The sequence below is a fragment of the Clarias gariepinus genome, chromosome 10 (assembly GCF_024256425.1).
Source record: "Clarias gariepinus isolate MV-2021 ecotype Netherlands chromosome 10, CGAR_prim_01v2, whole genome shotgun sequence".
Classification (NCBI taxonomy): Eukaryota; Metazoa; Chordata; class Actinopteri; order Siluriformes; family Clariidae; genus Clarias; species Clarias gariepinus.
Genome location: NC_071109.1, coordinates 11,714,914 through 11,735,905, shown reverse-complemented (window position 1 = coordinate 11,735,905; position 20,992 = coordinate 11,714,914). Strand labels below are relative to the sequence as shown.

Here is a 20,992-nt window from a genome sequence, read left to right as displayed (position 1 = left end):
CTCTCTTTTAAAGTTATGGTTTCAGTTCAGTATGATGTGTATTTCCACAGAAATAGCAATAAAGTATGGTTATATTACCATATACAGTAGTTATATAGCCATACAGTGGGTTCTGGTTAGCCATATGGCTAGTTCCGGGCTAGTAAATAAGTCAAATTTGTACTAAATACATCAGCTCAGAGGAACTGCAAAAGCTTCATATGAGTCTTAGCTGAACTTTAAAATGTATTTTATTGCACAGAACCAGGGTTGTGCCATTTGATCCTGATTGCTTTTATTATAATGGCATCAAAATTATAGTGACAAACTTTATGGTTAATGTGCAGAGGAGGAAAACTTAGAATGACCAAGACGTATTTAACATATTTATATTTACCTCAATTTTGATAAAAATTATATATATATATATATAACTGTAATTTGTACTGTAATTTTTGTCATTTTAGAATTTGTAAATGTTAATAAATGTTATTTTGGCATAAAAAAAATAATATTTTCAACTCCTTATTTTAAAAATCTATTTTTTTCAAAATGCATTGTGGTTCATGTGTAGGAACGCATATAGATATTTACAAGTGTATGTTGTGTTGTTAAGTTTGTTTACTGAGTAAGAGCTGAATGTGTCTGGAACATTTTCAGAAAAAAAACACTCTTTGTTTCAGTGAGGTCTGCAGTAATAGTTTAGAACAATGCAGGGGACTGATGCGATGGGATTAACACAGGAGCTCAGTGGTTGCTTACTGAAATTTTTTTTCAGATTCATTATTATTATTATTATTATTATTATTATTAGTTTATTTGTACTGTTTTCTCACATGTAGCTTGAATATTAAGCATGCTTTGTATATAACGAATTTGCTTAATCCTGGGATATTAAATTATCATATTATATATTATATGATATTATTCACGCAAACTTGCTTTAAAAAAAACTGTAACAGTGGCTACAAGTGGGATGCTTTTCTGGTATAATGACTTATACCACATATCTGTCAAATCCTTGAATCTGTTTGGTGAAAGGTTACTCAGATTATAATGTCTTGATTATTTGTCTCCATGTAAACTATAGAAAATGTAATAATAAACTAATAAAAAAAATACATGCAAGGAGATTTATGGAAGGAATCTTCAGTGTCATTATTTTCTAATAGGCTGCCAGTTTGCCCCCTAAGGGCGAATCTTCAGGGCAGAGGACACACACACACACACACACATATATATATATATATATATATATATATATATATATATATATATATATATATATATATAAGCCTATGGAAATAGATAAGTTTCATAAGAATAATTTTCTTCAATTAGCAGATTTATAGGTTGTACGATGAGCTGCTATTTAAAGTGTACGTCCTCTGATAAAACATTTTTTACATAGAGGTACACAGAGACACAAAGCTAATGTAAGCCAGTGAGAGAGTGACATTTAAAAACTCTTTTTTATCTAAAGTTATAGTGCTATTTTATAGACTTCAAACTGCTGTAAGCCTTCAGAGGCCTGATCCAGTTACGTTGGTCCCAGTCCCATGACAGAGTCATCACTTTGAAACAGGTGCCAATTTGACTTTCCAGAGTGACAAGATGTCAACTTGAGTGCATCAATAACTGCTTTTAATTCTCTACAAAGGCTACAGCCCTGGATCAAAGACGAATTTCCATGCATGGTTAGCTATGGGGAAAAATGACAACATGGGTCTTATCAGAAGATGTACAGTAGTATAAAAAATTATACAATAATGCTGTTTTTAATTCAGAAATTATGGAGTTTCTGTAGCAGCATGGTTTTGATAGTAAGTGTAACTTAAATCACTGGTTTATTTAATGCACTCTTTATAAGCATTTCTTTAGTTAATGTATGGCTCATTCACAGGGACTTTACTTACGGTACACATTCCACTTAGTTCAAATGTATTCGTCTGGAAAATGTCATGATTTTTAACTAAGACAAAAATAACATGGTATATGTTCAAGTTTTCTAGGGGGATGTGCTCATTTAACATTTATGAAAGAGATCTTTGGTGTCATTATGGGTGCTTGTATTTAGGGCAGGGGTAGCTCAGTGATTAAGGCACTGGACAAGTGATCAAAAGGTTCCAGGTTCAAATCACAATTAAATTGTCACTGTTGGGACCTTGAGCCCTTGGGCCCTTAACTGCTCAGATATATAGTTAAGGTAACAATATATGTCTCTCTGGATAAGGGTGTCTACTAGTTGCTGTAATGTAAGTGAAAATGGGAACAAATTTGTTTGGTGGAGGTTTCATGACAATGAATTGTAATTACAAATGGTTTAAAAGCATCATGCACCAATTGGCAAAGTGCTGTGGTATAAAACATGTCCATATCCCTGCGTCGGGCACATCATACCACTGGGGTGAATTATTTTCCGTTAACAGCATGCCCTGTAACGTTTAAGCTCCCACACTCTTGCTATAATAAACTATAGTCTTTTTTATACTTAATAAATATAAATGTCTTCCAAAGTTTTCATAACAATTGCCATTTCTTACACACTACAATCTTTTCATCTCCATTAATTTCAACACACTACAGTACCTATCAATATCTGTACGTAATTGAAATTAAATTCCATGCATACCATTATATGGTAATAAATGTGTTTCTTTCAAAAACTTTGAAAAAAGGTGGTGCTGACAGAGGTGACCTTTGAGTGAAGGCTCTACATGAAATCCAGCCAATGCAGCTTGAAATTACACGCAGCCATGGTAAAGTCTCCTACAGTACCTTTGTGTTTAATCTAATGAGCCACACATTATGTCAAAGAACCTTCGTGAGCTGAAAGAGAGGTCATAGTGGAGTTCTAAGCCGGCTAAACATTGGGTCTTCACAACATTAATGGCCAGAGCTCGCAATGTTCTTAAACCCCTTCTGAAAATCCTGTGATTCAGCATTGTCAAGGTCTGCAGTTCATGCAGAAGAATTAAGTGTCTGTAAAGGTACAATACAGAGAAGATATTAGCATTTATACCTTTGTTCACTAATTAAACAAGTCTTATGGAAAAAAAGGTATGTGCAGGACAATCTATAGAATCAATGAAATAACGTACATCCAGCTTTGTACAGCAATGCAATTAGTAAAATCACTCACACTATGAAATGCTACTGAATAAACCATAGTTCGTTCATAATACTGTGAATATATAATGCAGTTTCAAAGGCATATTTCATTCTTCCATTTCGTTAAGAATAATATATGACCAGTCTACACAACCCCGAGGTGAAATGGTTAAGTCTTGACTCTTAATTGAGGGTGGATAATATCCTGATGATCGTCGAATAAAAAAAAGAAATAAGAAAAGGCTATTAGGTTTCCAGTTTAGAAAAAAAGAAAATAAAACGAGAACTGGGCAAACGATAAAGGTATGCAGCTACAGTAGGTACTCAATCGAAATGTTGGTTTTACCGCCGCGGCGCACGGCGGCAGCATTTGCTATATAACTATAGACTGACACCTCAGGCCTTAGTTCATTCTCTCAGGGATTATTGAGCTGCGCTTCTTTAGAGCTGCACGTACTGTAGTAGCGGATAAAATCAAGTGAAACATTGCAGTTAAACGAATTCAAAATCATAGTACTAAAATTACAGTACAAAATTAAATTAAATCTTATTAGGATCAATTTTAAGCAAAGTAAATGTTAGGACAATGAGCCTTTTTTGTGTTGTTCCAAATGTCTAAATAAAACACTGGAGCAAAAATTAAACTTTTTAAATGGGATATATATATATATATCCTTATAACAAATACAAATATTTTATGTTACTTATTAAAAATGTGAGGCATGAATCAAATTAGGAATGACAATTTACGGTACATCACACTTGTTTTTTAATAAGACTTCAGTTTAACATTCTTCTCTATAAACTGCACTAAGAGTTGACAGAATCATAGGAGATCACTGTATTTATTAAATAACTGTTAGATTATACAAATCTTGGACAATTATACAGTTTAACATTGATTTTTATGTTGAAAGCAGTTATTTGAGTATACACAAACAATTTTAGACTCCTACTTGGCTAAGCTTATGTATAACTGTACCAATAAATGCCCATTGAGATAATTAGTCTAATGTGTTTACGAAAATCTTTCTATTGCAATTTACATCTATTGTATAAAAGGACTTATCTTACTCTGGTGCTATAAAGGTTTATAGATTTTGAAGACTATAAAGATTTTGGAGAACACTTTATGTTCCACTACCTTTCATAAATGCCATCAAATGTGTTGACATAAATTGAATTTAAAATTGTGACAAGAGTCTAGATAACCCCTGACACTCTGGACTATAGCTGATCTACTAAACATCAAAAAACACAATTGAATTTCTGAAAGAACTAGACTGGAAAATATTTAAGATAAGAAATGATTTTCTATGTCATCAAAAAATATATTTACAGACTTGTATTTTAATAAAAGTGATAATAAAAACATCCTTAAATATTGTTCATTATAAGATGATGTAAGCATGTCCTCTAAAAGGACAGTAAGAGGTGACATTGTTGCACAAACATTCACACCAGCTACCTGCCCCCCCCCCCCAAAAAAAAAGAGATATACAGTAATCATATCAAAGTGATGCTTGAAGCTCTTCTCAAGTTTTGCAGTTAAGACTGCATGAATCATCTGTACTCTTCCTCACCTGTCCTGACAGATATTTCACAGCAGCAGTGGCGCATTTGCCATTGGGACTAAACCTAATCTTAACCCACAAACCCATGGCGAGGCAATGTCAAACCAGACATGACACATCTTAAACGACACGCCAAGGTGGTCACATCAGTTACACAGCTCTTGGAGAAGAGTAGTAAATGTTCAAGTGCCCTGAAATCACCAGCAGTGAGTGATGCCTTTTAGGTGCGAAGGGATCTCGTGCTCCTTTATAGTCAACATCTAAAAGGAGAAGAGAAGATACTGTGGTGGCATCTTGCCATGTTTCAAACGAGCAGCATTTTACATTGGTGAGACATAAATTGTACATTTCATGCTGACGCTTGTGTTCTATCTGTGGTACTGAGTAACTGTTATGAATTATTCAGGAACCACAATAAATCTCAAAAGAATGGTAAATGGTTATGAGAGTAAGGAACGGTGCGGCATAATGGCTTAGTGGTTCGCGCTGTCGCCTTGTACAGTACCTCCAGGGTTCAGGCTCCTGGGATAGGCTCCGGGCCCCACATGACAGTATAAAGAGGTATACACGGTAAGTGAGTGAGTGAGAGTAAGGAATAGACCACTGACACATCCTGAGTGTTTGAGTGTTAAACAGTAATCATAAAATCTCTTGTAGTAAGCTTGTTTTTTTTTAATGAGTTAAAAATTGTTATATAATTCTCAGCCACATTTGAGCCAAACGGTAACAGTGTGCCAACGTGCTTTAATGCTAATGTGAACAGCTTCCCACGGTTGTTCTAGTGTGTTCCAAATGGTTATGGGACCTGCCACATGTGCTTCTTTGAGTTAAACTCACTCTCTTTAATGGAGAACAGTCACACAAAAGCTGTGTTTTTTTTTCAACCCAAAGCACTCGAGTTTAATGAATTGCTTAATTTGAAGCAAGAATGATGGTGTTTTCCTTCATGGGCGAAGGATTGGTTAAACAGCATGCCATGGTTGAGCTACTACACAGACTGCAGTGTTGACACAGAAAGACAGCGCAGATGTTATGAAGACTGAGTTGTCTGTACTGCTCACTCTGCTGTCCAGAGAGACGAGAGAATTGCTGGCTGGGTCTCCCAAGGGCTAGGAAGAGTTCAAGACCTCTGAGTGATGAGGGAAACAAACATCACGCCCTACTGGCAGGTGCCTCCAGACAGAAGGCACACAGGACATGAGGGTTTTGTCCCCCTGAATGCTAAGCGAAGGTGTAAGTGATATGCTTTCTTCTACATAATCCACATGCAGTCATGTAAAGTATCTTGCAATTTTTTCTTTATATATTAATATTGCCTGGATGATTTTATTTAAACTAAAATCAATATAATATGGGCCAGAGGTCTTTTGGATAAAAGCAATAACATGTTTATTTGCCATTACCTTGTTTAACAAATACAATCTTCCAAAATATTTCAGTTATCTTTTTCATAGTTTTTTGGGGGGGATTTTTATTTGTAATAAATTATTGTAGAGGACAGCTTCTTTGCCATTTTAACAGAAACTGCCTACTAGTCTTGAATATTCATAAGCAGAGGCACAATGGTCATTAATATTCATTACTTGATGTGTTGGTTACAAAATTCATCCAGCATGAATAGCAAAAAAATTGAGCACTTTTTTTTATTCAATCAATTTATTTATTTAAAGTTTTGATAAAATAGCGTTTTAATATTCATACATAAAAAATACATTTTGCAGGTCAATAGTAGCAGATGTCTTCTTTGAAATAAGTATTTTATTGCTGATCCAGATCTGAACAGAAATATGCTTTTTCATTATTAAATTTAATGCAAACCTGAGTTGAATCAGTTGCTTGCAATATCGCTGACATTTTGCTGATGGCGTCCAGAGAAATGTAGTGCTCTAAGGATAAGGAGTTCGGCAGCTGTTGGAGGATCACAGAAAATTCTCCTTTCATTTTTTTTTTACGGAAAATGTGAGCAGTCACAGCGTCCAAGGTGTATAGAAGGTTTGTGTACTGTTGTACAGTATTCGGTTATTTGTATACAGTTGCTATTACATGGGAAAGTTAAATTACTGTGTGATTTATTAATTTTAATCTGCAGCATGGTATTGTTGGTCAGAAATCATATTTATTTAGGCAGATGCTATTTGCACCCAAGTGTCCATAGGCAACAATGCTATTTGCACACAGAGTGGAATAGCCCATGTAACGATTTACACCTATGTGTATATAATAACCCTAACCTGAACCCTCACCTTAACAGTAATCATTTGGGGCCAATTTGAATTAAACAAACAGCAAGAAAGTTGTTGGAAAGGGGTAGCCTTTGTGTTTAATTAAGCCTGTGTTTTACATTTGTATCACCATTTAGCATTAAGGCATTGAGCCATCTATCCTACTTTTTTTTCACTTTTTATGTTTTTTATGTTTTTTTTAATTTGTTTGGTTTATTTCTTATACCATACATATAAGAATGACATACAGTAAAATGCCTATATATATATATATATATATAAACTGTATATAAAACTGGAACCACTGTCCTAAACGTTTAAGCCCTAACCAAACCCATTTCAATTATTTCCCAGAAAAGTTACAAAGGCAGTAAGGACACTGAATTTGGAGTGGTGAGCTTAGTCGAGTCGCCACCTTCTTTCAGACATAGAAGCCGGAAGATGGAAAAGTGCCAAATTAATTTATTCAGTATTCAGTATTTCAGGCATGCGGACAATGCACAGGCCATACTTTTAAAATCGAACATTAAAATCAATACAATATCTATGATCAACTAAGGTTCAGTCATGGTTATAAGAAGTTTAATAGTCTTAAATATGTTTAGGTGTTAATGGAATACAATGGCAATTCCCATTTGCTCAATGATACAACGTCTGTGTCTTCACAACCCTGACCTGGACCTATTGAACATAAATAAATAAATGCACGGCAACATACGTAATTGGCATATAGCAGTGATGACTTTTTTCCAGTGACGAGTTTATAAATGTATGTACTTATTATGTTGTTTTGCCAGAATTTCTTCCTCTACCCAGACCTTATCTAGCCTTTCCTCGCCTCCTTATTCATCCCACATACAGCACACTAACTTTCAAGAAAAAGTTTGTGAGCCCTTTAGAATTGCTTATAATTCTGAATTACTCATGCTCATACACACTTTGTCTGAACCGATGACACACAAACAGCACTTTATCTTTTCAGTAATAACACTATTCATACAATGGGAGTCTATGTCTAAAAAGTATGGGCTCACAATTTGTAGGAAGGCTAATTGGAGTCAGGCACCATGCTATAAAAAGGCACAAAAAGTCTAGATACTGACAGAGTCTGCTGTTCTTAAAAATTACATTTTCTTTTGAACCATGTGCCAAACATAACACATTGTAGATGGTTTTTGCTGCATTGCTGCCTGGACAACTCAATCATTAAGGGGAAAAAAATTATGTAACTGCTTTTAAGATAAGGATAATGTCAAGGGAGAGTAACAATGTTTTATCTGAAGAAGAATGAAAGTTGGGTGATGCAACAAGACACAATGAAGTGGTTTAAAAAGAGGAACATATCTAATGAGCAAGTCAGAATTTGAGATGCTGTTCAAAGTTTAAAAGCACTGCTCATGCAAGAAATCCTGGGGAAAAAGGATTTAAACTGGACCCACATAGGGTCAAAGCAAGTAAAAGTAAAATTCCTCCTTATTATGATGTAAAAAGCAGCTATACTGTATGTGGAGGAGGTTATTGTTGAAAAAATAAAAATCACTGGTATGTCAGCACATGTCACTGGGTATTGCTTTCCAACAGTCACTGTAACAAAGTTCCCTCTGTCCTAAACTTCAGATTTGTGGCTCAGTTGGAACCCACACTTTTTTATTCTTTTTTTTTTTTTGAAAGTGTACCTTTAGGACTTGCAACTTTACGGCAAAACATAATAAAACCACTGGATTATAACTAACATAACCATAAGTGAGCATCAAGAGGTTGGCTAAAAATGTCAGTTGCTGGTATTACAGAATTCATAATTGGTCAAAATAAATTTGTACTGTAGTTCTAACTTGTTCCACAATCGGCCTCTTTGTGAAAAAAAAAAAAAGAAACTATGCTATAGCACTTACCTCTATCTGTATCGTAGAGGTACACAAACTTCTCCCACCTATAATAGGTCAGGAGACTAAGGACGGCCCCCTTTAGGGGCGGGCGCATCTGGATGACGAACTGGACGTCGGAGTCGATTGGATAACTGGGCGTGATGAAAGAAGTGTGGAGGGCACCACAGAAGGAGGTCAGCGTGTTCATGGACTTCTTGTCGTAGAATCCAAAGATGGCGTAGACTCCTCTGGAGAACTGAGAGCAGACTGCAATCAGGGCAAGATGAGAGGAAGGGAGAAAATGACACACACTGTTAGATAGCCATAAAAACAAGGACTAAATCATTTTCAAATCAAAAAAACGTTTACAGAGCAACAATAAAATGTAAGTGAGGTTAGGAATGAATTGGAATTTGGTCTACAAATAATATGAATTCATCTGATTCTGTACAGCAAAGGTCACTTATTACACGGATATGAGGGAGAACCTAATTGTGGCAGGAGAAGCTCATCGGGAGACTTTTGCCCCATAGTAAAATTCATGATCTACGCTTTCTAATCCTCCCCAGACACTTGAAGCCAATGAATGCAATTATGCACATCTCTGTGAAACTGTGTTCAATTTGACCCTCCAGTTTTTAATGGTTTGTTGACTACTTCGGTTCGTTGGAGTTATTTACCCCAAAGGAGTTTAGCAATTTGTTTTAAACTTCATAAATGTATTCATCCATACTTCCTAACCTATTAAAAACAACAAAAAAAAAAAAACAGTGGCAACTTTAAAAGACACAAGCTGGCACAAAGTTCATAGAGAGTCAGAAAGATGAACGTTTAGAGAGAAAAAAAAGAAAAGCCGCGAGCCAGGCCCCCAAACTGTCCACAATCCTGCGCCCTTAGTTAGCTTATGTCACTCTACGGTGAATCTACGGTTTTGAGGCCATAGTGGCAGCTCTGCCGAGTTGGTGATGACTTGCTCAGGACCACCACACTGTTACTTCCACCTTTGAAGCTTTGCCTCTGACAGACTGCTGCATCCCTAGTGTGAGGTGAACACATACATGCTGATATATCACTTGGCTTTGTGTGTGCTAACAGTTCTACATTACTGACAGGCTGAGAGCACTGGGTATGCATGTGTGTGTGTGCGTGAGTGTGTGCAGCAGCTCACTCCTCGAGGCGTTTCTGACAGTGCCTCAATGCTTTTACCTCAGTTTACTCATAATTGGGGCCAGCACTGGCATAGCCTCTTTCCCAGGAGGAGGATTGTCGACTGACTCCTTCCGTTCAGCTGTTCTGGACTTATTAGACTAGCCTTTGAACAAGTGCATGCTTCTTCGATAAATATGTCTCTGCTCGCCTGGTGCCATGCTGTTCTGATTGAAAGCCCATTTTTGTTCTAGCTGGCCTTTCCCACTGACCATCTGGACGCTTCCTTAAGCTTAAATGCTCTTGAGGTTTTAGCACTTCTCTTTTTTTTCAAATGCCTCCCAGTTCAGATTGGATGTGGGAATACTGCTTGATTATCAGTCTGGACACTGACTAGACATGGGTGTTTACTGTTTCCATTGAGAGAGGCCAAGTCAAACGATCTCTTTGCACTTCCTGTGTTTCGTCTGTGTAATTAGGAGGAGATTGATAGAAATGTCAGTTGAGAAAAATGGCTAGAGGCTTGTTACAAAGTCCAAGCCTTTGGCTCATTGTTTTTCAGGAGACATAATAAGTCACATTTTTAGTAATGTCAGTTTATTCAGTGTTATCGTGTCATGGCTTCACGATTAGTCATAGTGTTAAATCCGGGGGTCATTTTACAGATTCAAATGCATGACACATGTACTTTCAGCCAATGTCTCTTTCAGGTTTTAATGACAATAGGCCTCAATTATCTAGCTGGATATTAAGAGATGTATACATAAAGCATTTGTTTAGGCATTTACACAAGTAATTTGGTAGGTATTTACAGTATTGTCAAATTTAAACTGCTTATTTTATTACCTATACAGTATTTAGAGTTCACTAATTCTCACTCTAGTTCACTAGATCAGGAACCCAAAAATACCACTGAGAAAATTTTGTAAAAAACAGTCGTGCATTAAATAATGAATAATAAATAAAGGTAGGGAGGCAACACAAACCCAAAGTCAAATAAAACCAATTATTCAGTTATACCAAAAGAAATGGCACCATATAAATGTAGGAGGCCAGTCTGTCTGCACTTAGCCATCTGTCAGCTGACAGAAGATTGAACGCTTGCTTATTATATTATTTTTTAAACCTCAATCCATCAATCGTTATATAATACAACATGCAAAGAGTTACTTTATGTATACAGTATATTTGGATAATGATATCAAGTTTCAAAAACTTGTGAATTTCTGTTACAAACACATTTAACCAGAAATATGAAAAAACATATGAGATAAATATGAATTGATATGTTAACTGAAACCTACAGAGCCAGTCATACAAGGAAGGCTGCTGCTGTATAAAAGAAGGATAGGTCATATACTCCCTATAGACCATTTGCTTCCTGTGACTCATTCCACATTTGCTTTCTGCTTTTATAACATGGCATCGGGGAGGGCATGAAGTATCAGGTTCAGAGTTAACGAGACACTTTGCTACAAAGAAAAAAAAAACTCCAAAACAATTAAAATATAGTCGTGATGCTGTGATGTGATTGTTGTCCATAATCATCTAATTGCAAAAAACACGTCAATGCATTTAATTCTAATTCATCTACTCTGTAATCTGGCTTCCGATTTTGGTCTTTTTGCATAAAAATAAGTATAGACATGACTTTTATTAGCCTTTTATGGCAGTTTTGTGGGTGTCACCTAATGCTAATCAGCTGTGCGGTGCATGCGACTGGTAATTTACAGATGATTGGCATTCAGAACACGCGTGCATGTATAAAGAGTTTCTTTTTTCTTTTGTAAATTTGACAGATTTTTTTAAAAAGAATTTTTGACTGGCTTGCTACAATTACACACAACCTCCCTAAAAGAGTGATAAATGAAGCACAATTTAGGAGATTTTATATAAAAGTCTTTTGGATTGGACTACATATGGAGATGTTAAGGGCAGGGTAATTGAATTATTACCACAGTCTCTTTCTCTCTTTCAGGAAGCCTCCTTATATTGTCTTGCATCAAAATCAAAATGGTATCAAGTATTGCCTGGGTATTTTATGGAAAGAATAAAACATGGAAAATGTTTAAAGGCACCTTCAGAAAAATGATGCTTCCAGGGGTTTATGTAAGTTCCTCGCACAGGCCTAGACTGCATATGTCAGGTTTATGTGACCTCCTGATGACTAAACATGGACTCTTTTTATGGTGTGACAACCATGCATAGATCATGCTATCAAGATACTCTCTCTATTTTATATATACAGCATATAGAAATTAAATGAGATTAATACAGATTTCACAAATACAGTACACATCTAGGTGTCCTTCAGAAGCAAGAACAATTAGTGGAATTGTTACATTCATTTCCCTTTGAGATGCATTTCCCTTTTCTTATATACCAGCTACAATAAAGATATAACCAAATGATGTGGAAATGATAAGACATCAGATGTAGCCATGTCCCACAGGCAGACTTTCAACGTCAAGGAACGAAATCACAGGTCCATACACTGCAAGCATCTCTCGCCTGCACAATCATACATGGCCTGCCACAAAGGGAGCGCACAGCTGGAAATGTCAGGGCTGATTACCTGGCTTTTTTTTCTGTTTCTTATCTCTTTCCTTTCTTGCCCTTCTTCATGTGTCTCAGTTTCCTGACACTCTGGTATTCCATCGTACATACAGTATATACATATATGTGTAGCGCGTACAACCGACTGACCTTTACAGACCTTAAAGACTTCATAGCACAGGATGGTGATGAGACCGCCAGCTGCGGTAAAAAGTGTAAATATTTTTTAAAAAACGTTTTAAAGGAGCCTGTCCATCTTTGAATGACGATACACTGGAGTCCACTGCAGTCGTTCTAAAGAACATGCTCTCAGGTAAGAATAGACTGATTTTTTGCAGAAAAATGCACAACCTCATCTGGCCTACTCGCAGGCAGTCTGATCATGGCTCCAGCATCCTAAGAAAATGTTCTACCTTGATGGTTGTTCTAATGAAAATGCTGGGATAAGTTTATTGAAGTAGTGCTTAAAAAAATAAAAAAATGAAGAAGAAGTCCCGGTTTGACTTGAACACCTTTGTGAATACATGCATGCATAAATTTAGAGCACTGAAACAATGTCTGAGCAAAAGTCATAAGTGCTTCTGTAGAAAGAGAGCACCTGGCAAGACTATGGCATTTGTAAAGATGTAAAATGCTTCAAACCATATACTGCAAATGTCAGCAACAAATCTGACAATCCCCTGTTCAACACAGTGGATATGACCCTTTGAAAGACATCCAAGTCATGTTGTGAGAACATCCTGGGTAAAGTCAGCAGTCACTCATTATAGATTTCCTTTTACACAATGGGATAAACTCATTATACTGTATGACACGGAGTGGCTCTGGGTGGAGATACATATGTGCTATAGGTCAAAATAATAAAAAGGATGTTGGACAAATATTAATACTAATTGTTTTTTATTGTTTTTTTTTTAAATAATGTCTAACTGAAATGTCATGTTGTCCAGCATTACCGGTTTTAAGCTTTTGGCTTTATCATTAGGATGACTTAGGGAAAAAAAGGTTTATACAGTAAGTATCTAGAGTATACAGTAAAATATCTATCTATCTATCTATCTATCTATCTATCTATCTATCTATCTATCTATCTATCTATCTATCAACACAGAAAAAAAAGCATCATGTACTGTATATTCAAATCCCTAAATAGAACAGACGTCGGTGTTATTGCTCAACTTGAAGATCAAACGAAGGTTATTAGCATTCTGCACTATTATATAACCGTTAGTTCTCCCCGAGCAATCTGATTGGATGAGAGGCATTGCGTGACTGGAGATAATGAACAGTAACAGCACTGGTATGTTTAACTAAATTTATCCGTCCATGTCCCAGGTGCTCTGCAATCATTATTTACACTAACTGTCGGTCGCCAGCATGGGTAGGTCTGCATGGTCTCGCTTTTAGCAAGAAAACACCTATTATAATGTTGCCATCTTTAAAAAAAATCAGTTTGATGCCCTAATAATTTAAAATCTTCTAAGTTGTCAGAATGCTCTCTGAACTATGTTTTTTTTTTTTTTTTTGTATTTTATGTCTACGTCTAAATAGCTCCTAACGCGAGGATGAATTGTCCTATTACCCCTGATACACCCTACATATCACCCTACATCTGTCGCTAACTGTCAGTCATGGTAACATACTGTACAGTACCGTAGTTCTGCCAGGCACAGAAGGGAATATTGTTAAAGGAGCAAAATTACTGGTTACATAAAGAAACCAGTTATAATCTGTTGATAATAAATGACGTTTGTAAAATTGTTGTATAAAAACAATATCACACTCAAGGCTGTGCTGTATTGCTACAGTAGATCTAGCACAGCTGTGGTGCCTTCGGGATTCAACAGTACATGGATCAGTACAGCTCTCTCTCTCGTGTGCTATTGCTTAATTATACTCACATGTTCCAGTTGTGCTCATTTAATACTATAGATATAGCTCATTCCAGTGTAGACGATCTCACGAGATTTAAGTGTCATTGTTTAATATATAATATTCACTTTACATCATTTAATCTAGAACTTAGAAACTTCTTTAAAATCTCTTTTAATACAAATGTAAAATGAAATCATACTTAAATGTGTTGATTTTCATATAAACTATATGTAATATATTGCATATCTGAACAACCATATATTTTAAAGTCTCTCTCTCTCTCTCTCTCTGAATAATAAACCCTTTTGTATGCCATGCTTATGTCAAACTCTTTTAAGGACATGAAAATGAAAAAAAAAAAGTTAAACCTGAATTGTATTACAAATTAAAGGTTCTTTAAAAGACTATTCCTATTTGTTTTGCATTATATATCGTGTTTTATTTTATTGTTTTAGCATAACAGGAAATGATTTGGCCTCCCACTAGAGGATTGGGTGTTTGAGTGGTAACCCTAAAAGTGTCAAATCCATCTGTGGCTGGGACCTAAGGGACCAAAATTGGTTATGATGTCCAGGTGGGAGTGATAACCTTAATCTCCTTCTGTTGATCACGGTGACACTAGTCTGTCATGGATATCCTTAAGCTCATGCACACCGATTAGCCATAACATAAATACAAAATAACATTAACACTGATTATCACTTATACACCAGTAAATTTGTGACAGGATCATGGGCACCCAAGGCTCATCTACTGTATGCCTGTGAAGATCAAGGGCCGGCCAACCCAGTCTGATTCCACATTAAAGCCTATGTGGAACAAATTCTTGACAAACGTTAACGTTGGTTGTGATATACAGGTATCAGAGCACACAGAGCATCACAGTCTGTCGAGTATGGGGGTTGGTAAGCAAAGAGCTCAAGGTTGTTGAAGGACCACTTAAAACTTAGGACCACTTAGATACCACAGCACACCTTTAAAGCTCTTGTGGAGTCTACAGTATGCGTTAAGTGGTTAGAGCGGTTCTGGTGGTACAAGGGAACCTAAACAATATTAGTCTTAATATTTTAAGGTTTTAATGTTATGGCTAATCGGAGTATAATAATAATAATAATTATTATTGTAGTTTTAATGTATGTATAATATGGTATACAGCATTTTTGCATGTGTGTTAAACTGCCTTTTGATGCAACATGAGTATCGTTTGGGTGAGATCACAGAGGATGCATGTGTTAGCTTTCACCCTGCCTGGATAGTGGGGATATGATAGGGCTGTCATATGATAGTGGGAATTGGCAGGTGACCAAATTGGGAAGAAAGGGGAAAACAGCCATTTTACTTTACTAGAGTGGAAATCCTTTTTATCTTTGACCCTTATGCTTATTACATCCCTTCCTTTTAAAGCAGCACTCTTTACTAATCCATTACACTCACTTTTTAACATCTATGTACACTATAATGGGTTAATCTCAGGAGTTTACCGTGTTCCATCTTTTTGGGATTAAATTCGTGTATCTCTCTCTGACCATAGGTTTTGACTCACTACACCAGTCCAGCAATCCACAGGGACAAACTCCCTATCACAGATACACACAGGTCTCAGCAGCTCTTGTGCAGATCTGCAGATCTCCTCTGTGACCCCTGCCCTAGTCTCTGTTAGAAGGACATGCCACCTCCACGATGCCGGCGCTCAAAGCAGTCAGTGAACCAATGAACCAGCTGTCAGATTTCACACAGCCTCTCACTCAATCTTAGAGACAGGCTGTACCTGTCTGCATTGGCAGCATGTCCTTTCAATCTATGGCCTCTGTCTGGGGTAGTTGAAGGAGCTAAAATAAGGACATTGTGTTTGCTGAAGTGTGTGGGTGTACACCAGGAGCTGAAATGATATACTGTATAAAACTTTGTAGTTTTTTTTTTCACCACTTTTAAGTAGTAAAAGATGATTACTGTCAGAACTGAATGCTTGTTCTAGTCCCATGATCATGGGGCCTACAGGCAGGAGATACAGTAGCACTGAGCACTTTCAGTTCTTGATGGAATGCAAGGATACTCCTGCTTGTTACATAGCTATCAAGTGTCTGGCTAAAGAACAGTTTAGCAGTTTGAATGTTTCCTCTGGCTCTAATTTTTATCGTGTTGTAAATTTGTGTGTGGTATCATATGTGGTTTGCATTGTATGAGGGAGAAAAGAATAATGCTTTTTTTGTTTTTGTTCCTTACCAACTAGGCATCTGCATAACCGCATGGTAAAGTTATAATTCTCTCCCAGGCACTGAAGCTACATAGATACAATAATATGCATGTCTCATTATTGCGTGCAATCTAAACATGCAGGTGCAGGGGTTTCATACATCCTGGATGGTGTTCCACTGGATTCCAGGGTTCTACACTGACTTTCACACACCTATTTGCACTCTTGGGGGGCAATTTAGAGTCACTAATATAGCTGCCATATTTTTGGGATGTCAGAGGAAACCCGAGAATCCCCACATAGAGATGTTAGGATCAAAATGTAAACCCTAGAACTGTGAGGCATCCCAAAAAACAAAACAAAAAAAAAAAACCCAACAACAACAATAAACTACACTTATTATAACAATTTTATATCTTGCTGTTGTAACCAATAGAAGAACAGGAACGAAACCAGGAATTATTGTAATAATCATTTTAGAGGTAAGATGAATTTAATGTTGAAGAGTATCTTTTAGTTACTCAGTGCTACTAACTTCACTGAGATTTTTATATATGCTGACTTTCACTGAATAAACTTAAAAAGCAAAAGATAATAGAGGGGGAAAATCAGAGATACGTTCCTATTTAAAAGCAGCATATCTGATCGATGGCTACCATGATTACTGAAACAATTACAACCTTCAGTCGCAGCTATGGTCTACAAAGCAGCACTGGTGATACATTTTAAATTTTAATTCCTTTGCAGAATAAGGCTTTTTCACCTGGAAAAGAAAGATAAAGCTGCTTTCACTTTGGTAGAGTCGGCAAATGTGCTCAGAGTTAATTGATACGGAACAGGACAGGTAGTGTTGCAGTTTCTACACTATGACAAAAAGAGGAAAGGCACGCAATTAACTGCTGTCTTCACCCGGCCAGATGAGGAAGAAAGGGCTTTATTCTAACAGAGGAAGATTTAAATGATAATGTGTTGTTGGAAAGTGGAACAGGCAAGAGGCTGGCGAACTGATGCTTAAATATTGCAGTGCAGTTTTTTTTAAATATTATATATATATATACATACATATATACACTGTATGTTGTACTATATACTGCAGTGTTTGTTTGTTTGTTTGTTTTCTAAAAATGAGTATTTTACACTAATTTACAACGATGCTACCGAGCAGTTAATGTAATTAATATTGACCACATTAATGTTGCAATATTATCATACGTACGCTTGTTCAACAGCTCGATAATGCAAATATCTAATCAGACAATTATGGTAGCAACTTGCATTACAATTACAATTCACAGGGCCTCAACAAAATTGGACAATAGAAGATTGTAAAAACAATGCCAGGTCTGACGAGTCATGATTTCTGCTGTAATATCCAGATGGTAGGGTCAGAGTTTGGTATAAATATGAATGCATGGATCTATCCTTTCTTGTTCTAATGTTTGTGCCAATATGAAACAAAATCTATAAGTAATGTTTCCAGCACCTTGTTCAATTTATGCCAAGTTCTAAAGGCAAAAAGGGATCCAACACAGTACTAGCAAGGTTTACTTGATAAAGTGGCCAGTGGGTGTATATATTAAGCCTCTGCTACTATTTATAAGGATATTAGAATAATTAAAAATATCTAATTTAATTATGTAATATTACTGAACTAATAATAACCAATATCTATTATAGAGATGCAGTGCCTGTCTCAAGTCTGGGTAGAAAATGGGCGGACACTCCCAGGTCAACACCTTTAATATCTTGAATAAAGATGGGCTTGAGTTCTATCCTGAATTTGAGGCAGGATCTTCGAGTAAAGCTCTTCATTCAGTTGATTCAGTGTAAGCAGAAGAACAGCCCTGAAGGACATTCTTACCTATTTTTCCCCATGAGGTTTATGAAAGGGTTTGATACATGTACTGCTTATGAGGGTCTGTAATTGTATTTTCAGACAGCTGTTGACAAAGTCTCCCATGAGCAGCTAATCCCTAATCAGTGGTGCAGAGCTGGAGAATGTTCCTGGAGCTGAATAGAAAGCCACCTAAACAAGTTAGAGGTGGCAGACATCAGAAAATGGCACGACATAAACCCTTGTTTATTATATTAAGTAAAAGGTTTCTTGTTAAAAAAGCCTGCTGTGGAACCAAATGTTGTCCTTCACAACTCCAATAATAATAACTATAGAACTGCATATACAGTACATTGTGTGTTATATATTCATTAGCTGTTAATAGTCTTATTACATCCCAAGGAATTTAGGAACAGTCTGTCAAAATGTTCAGAATATTAAAAGTGACAGCAATGTATTTTTATAGTCAGTTATATACCTGTACAGAATAATAATTTGGTGAAAGAGAAATTCAGTTAAGGCTCAAGGAGATCAGATTTTTTGCAGATTTAATTGCAGCAGAAATATCTCTAGCATCGTGACAAATATGTACAGTAGCAATTTAAAGAAATGTAGACATAGTAAATAACTAATTCACTAAAAAGTAAACTTTTGGCCTCTGAGTGGCGCAGCTGGAACAAGCTTGCCCCATCACCTGGAGATCGCAAGTTTGAATCCCGGGTTATGCTGTAGCCTCCCACAGCCATAGGCCTGGAGAGAGCTGATTGGCCGAGCTCTTTCAGAAGGGAGGGATAGAAGGCACTCTAGCCCTCTTACATTAATCGAGGCTCTGGTCAATCATGGGTGACTGTGAGCTCACACAAGTAATAAGAACGGATAGCTGCAGCAAGCAGTTTGAAAAGATGTGGTTGGATGGCGTTACATAGTTCAGATGAAACACGTGATAGTCGTGGTAGTTCTAGCCGTGTTGTCGGAGTGGAAATTAGCTAAGACTAAATTATCGGAAACATCAGGGGAAAAAAAAATAACAATACCCCAAAAAATAATGATCAGCCTTTGAAACACTCCATGTTTGTGCACAAACCACATAGCATTACCATCAGGAGTTAGCTTTTTCTGTTCATGCGGTGCTAATGCTAAAGCAACCAGGAAACAGGGAATTTTAGCAACCTTGCTACCTTGTTAGCAAAAGTTCACTTGTAGAAAAATATGTGATGTGGCTACACCAAGATTTCATAGCAGTACATACTGAGTGTTATTTATAATTATAATTGACATTAAAGCTTGTAACACACAAATTATTTCATTTATGCTTTTTGTCCAGAAATGTATTATTTCATACTTTAGTTTCATCAGGTTGTTTGCATGAAATAAATGTAAAACAATAGCCTTGATAAGTTGTTATTTTATAATCTGCTATTTCAAAATGGTGGAAGGTTATATTGCCTTTTACTGTAATAATTCCACAGCAATATACAGGCAGTATAGCCTACTGGGAGAGGTGAAAGGTCACATTTACTGTGTTACTGTACTGTACTGTGCGAGTAGTTTCATTATTGGATACTTTTAACTTTTTCTCCACTACAATATATAGCAAATATATTGTTATATTTATAACATTTATATATTTATATTTGTATATATTTCCCTTTGGGAATTTGATCAATCAATCAATCAATCAATCAATCAATCAATCAATCATCCAATCTATCTATCTATCTATCTATCTATCTATCTATCTATCTATCTATCTATCTATCTATCTACTGTATTACACCTGATTACATTTTTTGCATGTCATTGCATTACATAACCACAGTGGTGTGTATTATTTGAAATGGTAATACCTGCTGACTAGTATGCATAACTGCATAGTTTGCCTTCCCTCAATGGAATGCTTTATCATGTATTGTAGCAGGTATTTAAAATCAGAAGATCTCCTTCTGTGTTATGTCTCTTGCAAACACGCCATTTCAGTGTCTATAAGCTTCTGCCGGAGAATGGAGGGCATTTTCTTATATTATGTCACATTAGGTGGAAAATCTAATTGGCTTTTTTAGGTAATATAAAAAATAGAAAAGAAATGTGTCTTTCTCCCATGTGTGTTTTGAGACCCATCTGAATGTCTAAAAATGACTATTAAATTTTTTTGGAAAACTTTTGCATTCTTTTAAGCAGATGAAACAGAAATGCATACAAATTTACTTGCATACTTCTTGACATAATGTTAAGATTTTGTTCACCACCTCTTATTTCGAGCTTTATAAGTAAGATTTACTGAATTCCAATTCTTTAATGGTAATTCTGTGAGTTAAATACATTTAATATACAGTACCCACCCTGGTCATAAATCACACTTACTAAATCTTTAGACATTGAATATTGAATGCAGTGTAGTAGTCAATGCATGCTGCATGCTTAATTACTGATCTGGAGCAAGCTTTTTCAGACATTTCTTGATAGCTTGTACATGCACAGTTTTTTTTGTTGCAAAAAAATACACATTTTGGCATGTACCGAAAGCAGTTGGCTTCACTCCAGCATGTGAACTTCTGCATATCACAACAGACTCCCCAGAGCATGAGCTGGAGAGAACAGAGAACCTTAGCAGGGCAAGACCTTAAGGGAATATTTAA

General features: G+C 36.2%; 1 protein-coding gene across 4 annotated transcripts in view; it reads right to left on the bottom strand.

Annotated features, from left to right (window-relative positions):
- Positions 1 to 20,992, bottom strand: part of gria3b (glutamate receptor, ionotropic, AMPA 3b) — a 127,623-nt gene that overhangs the window by 81,102 nt on the left and 25,529 nt on the right. For all 4 annotated transcript variants that reach the window (XR_008361204.1, XM_053505392.1, XM_053505393.1 and 1 more), the window contains exon 3: positions 8,779 to 9,018. Coding sequence is in view for 3 of the 4 variants with exons in the window: in XM_053505392.1 (XP_053361367.1) it covers positions 8,779 to 9,018 (240 nt within the window). In the remaining variant the exon portion in view is untranslated. The remainder of the gene's footprint in view (positions 1 to 8,778; positions 9,019 to 20,992) is intronic.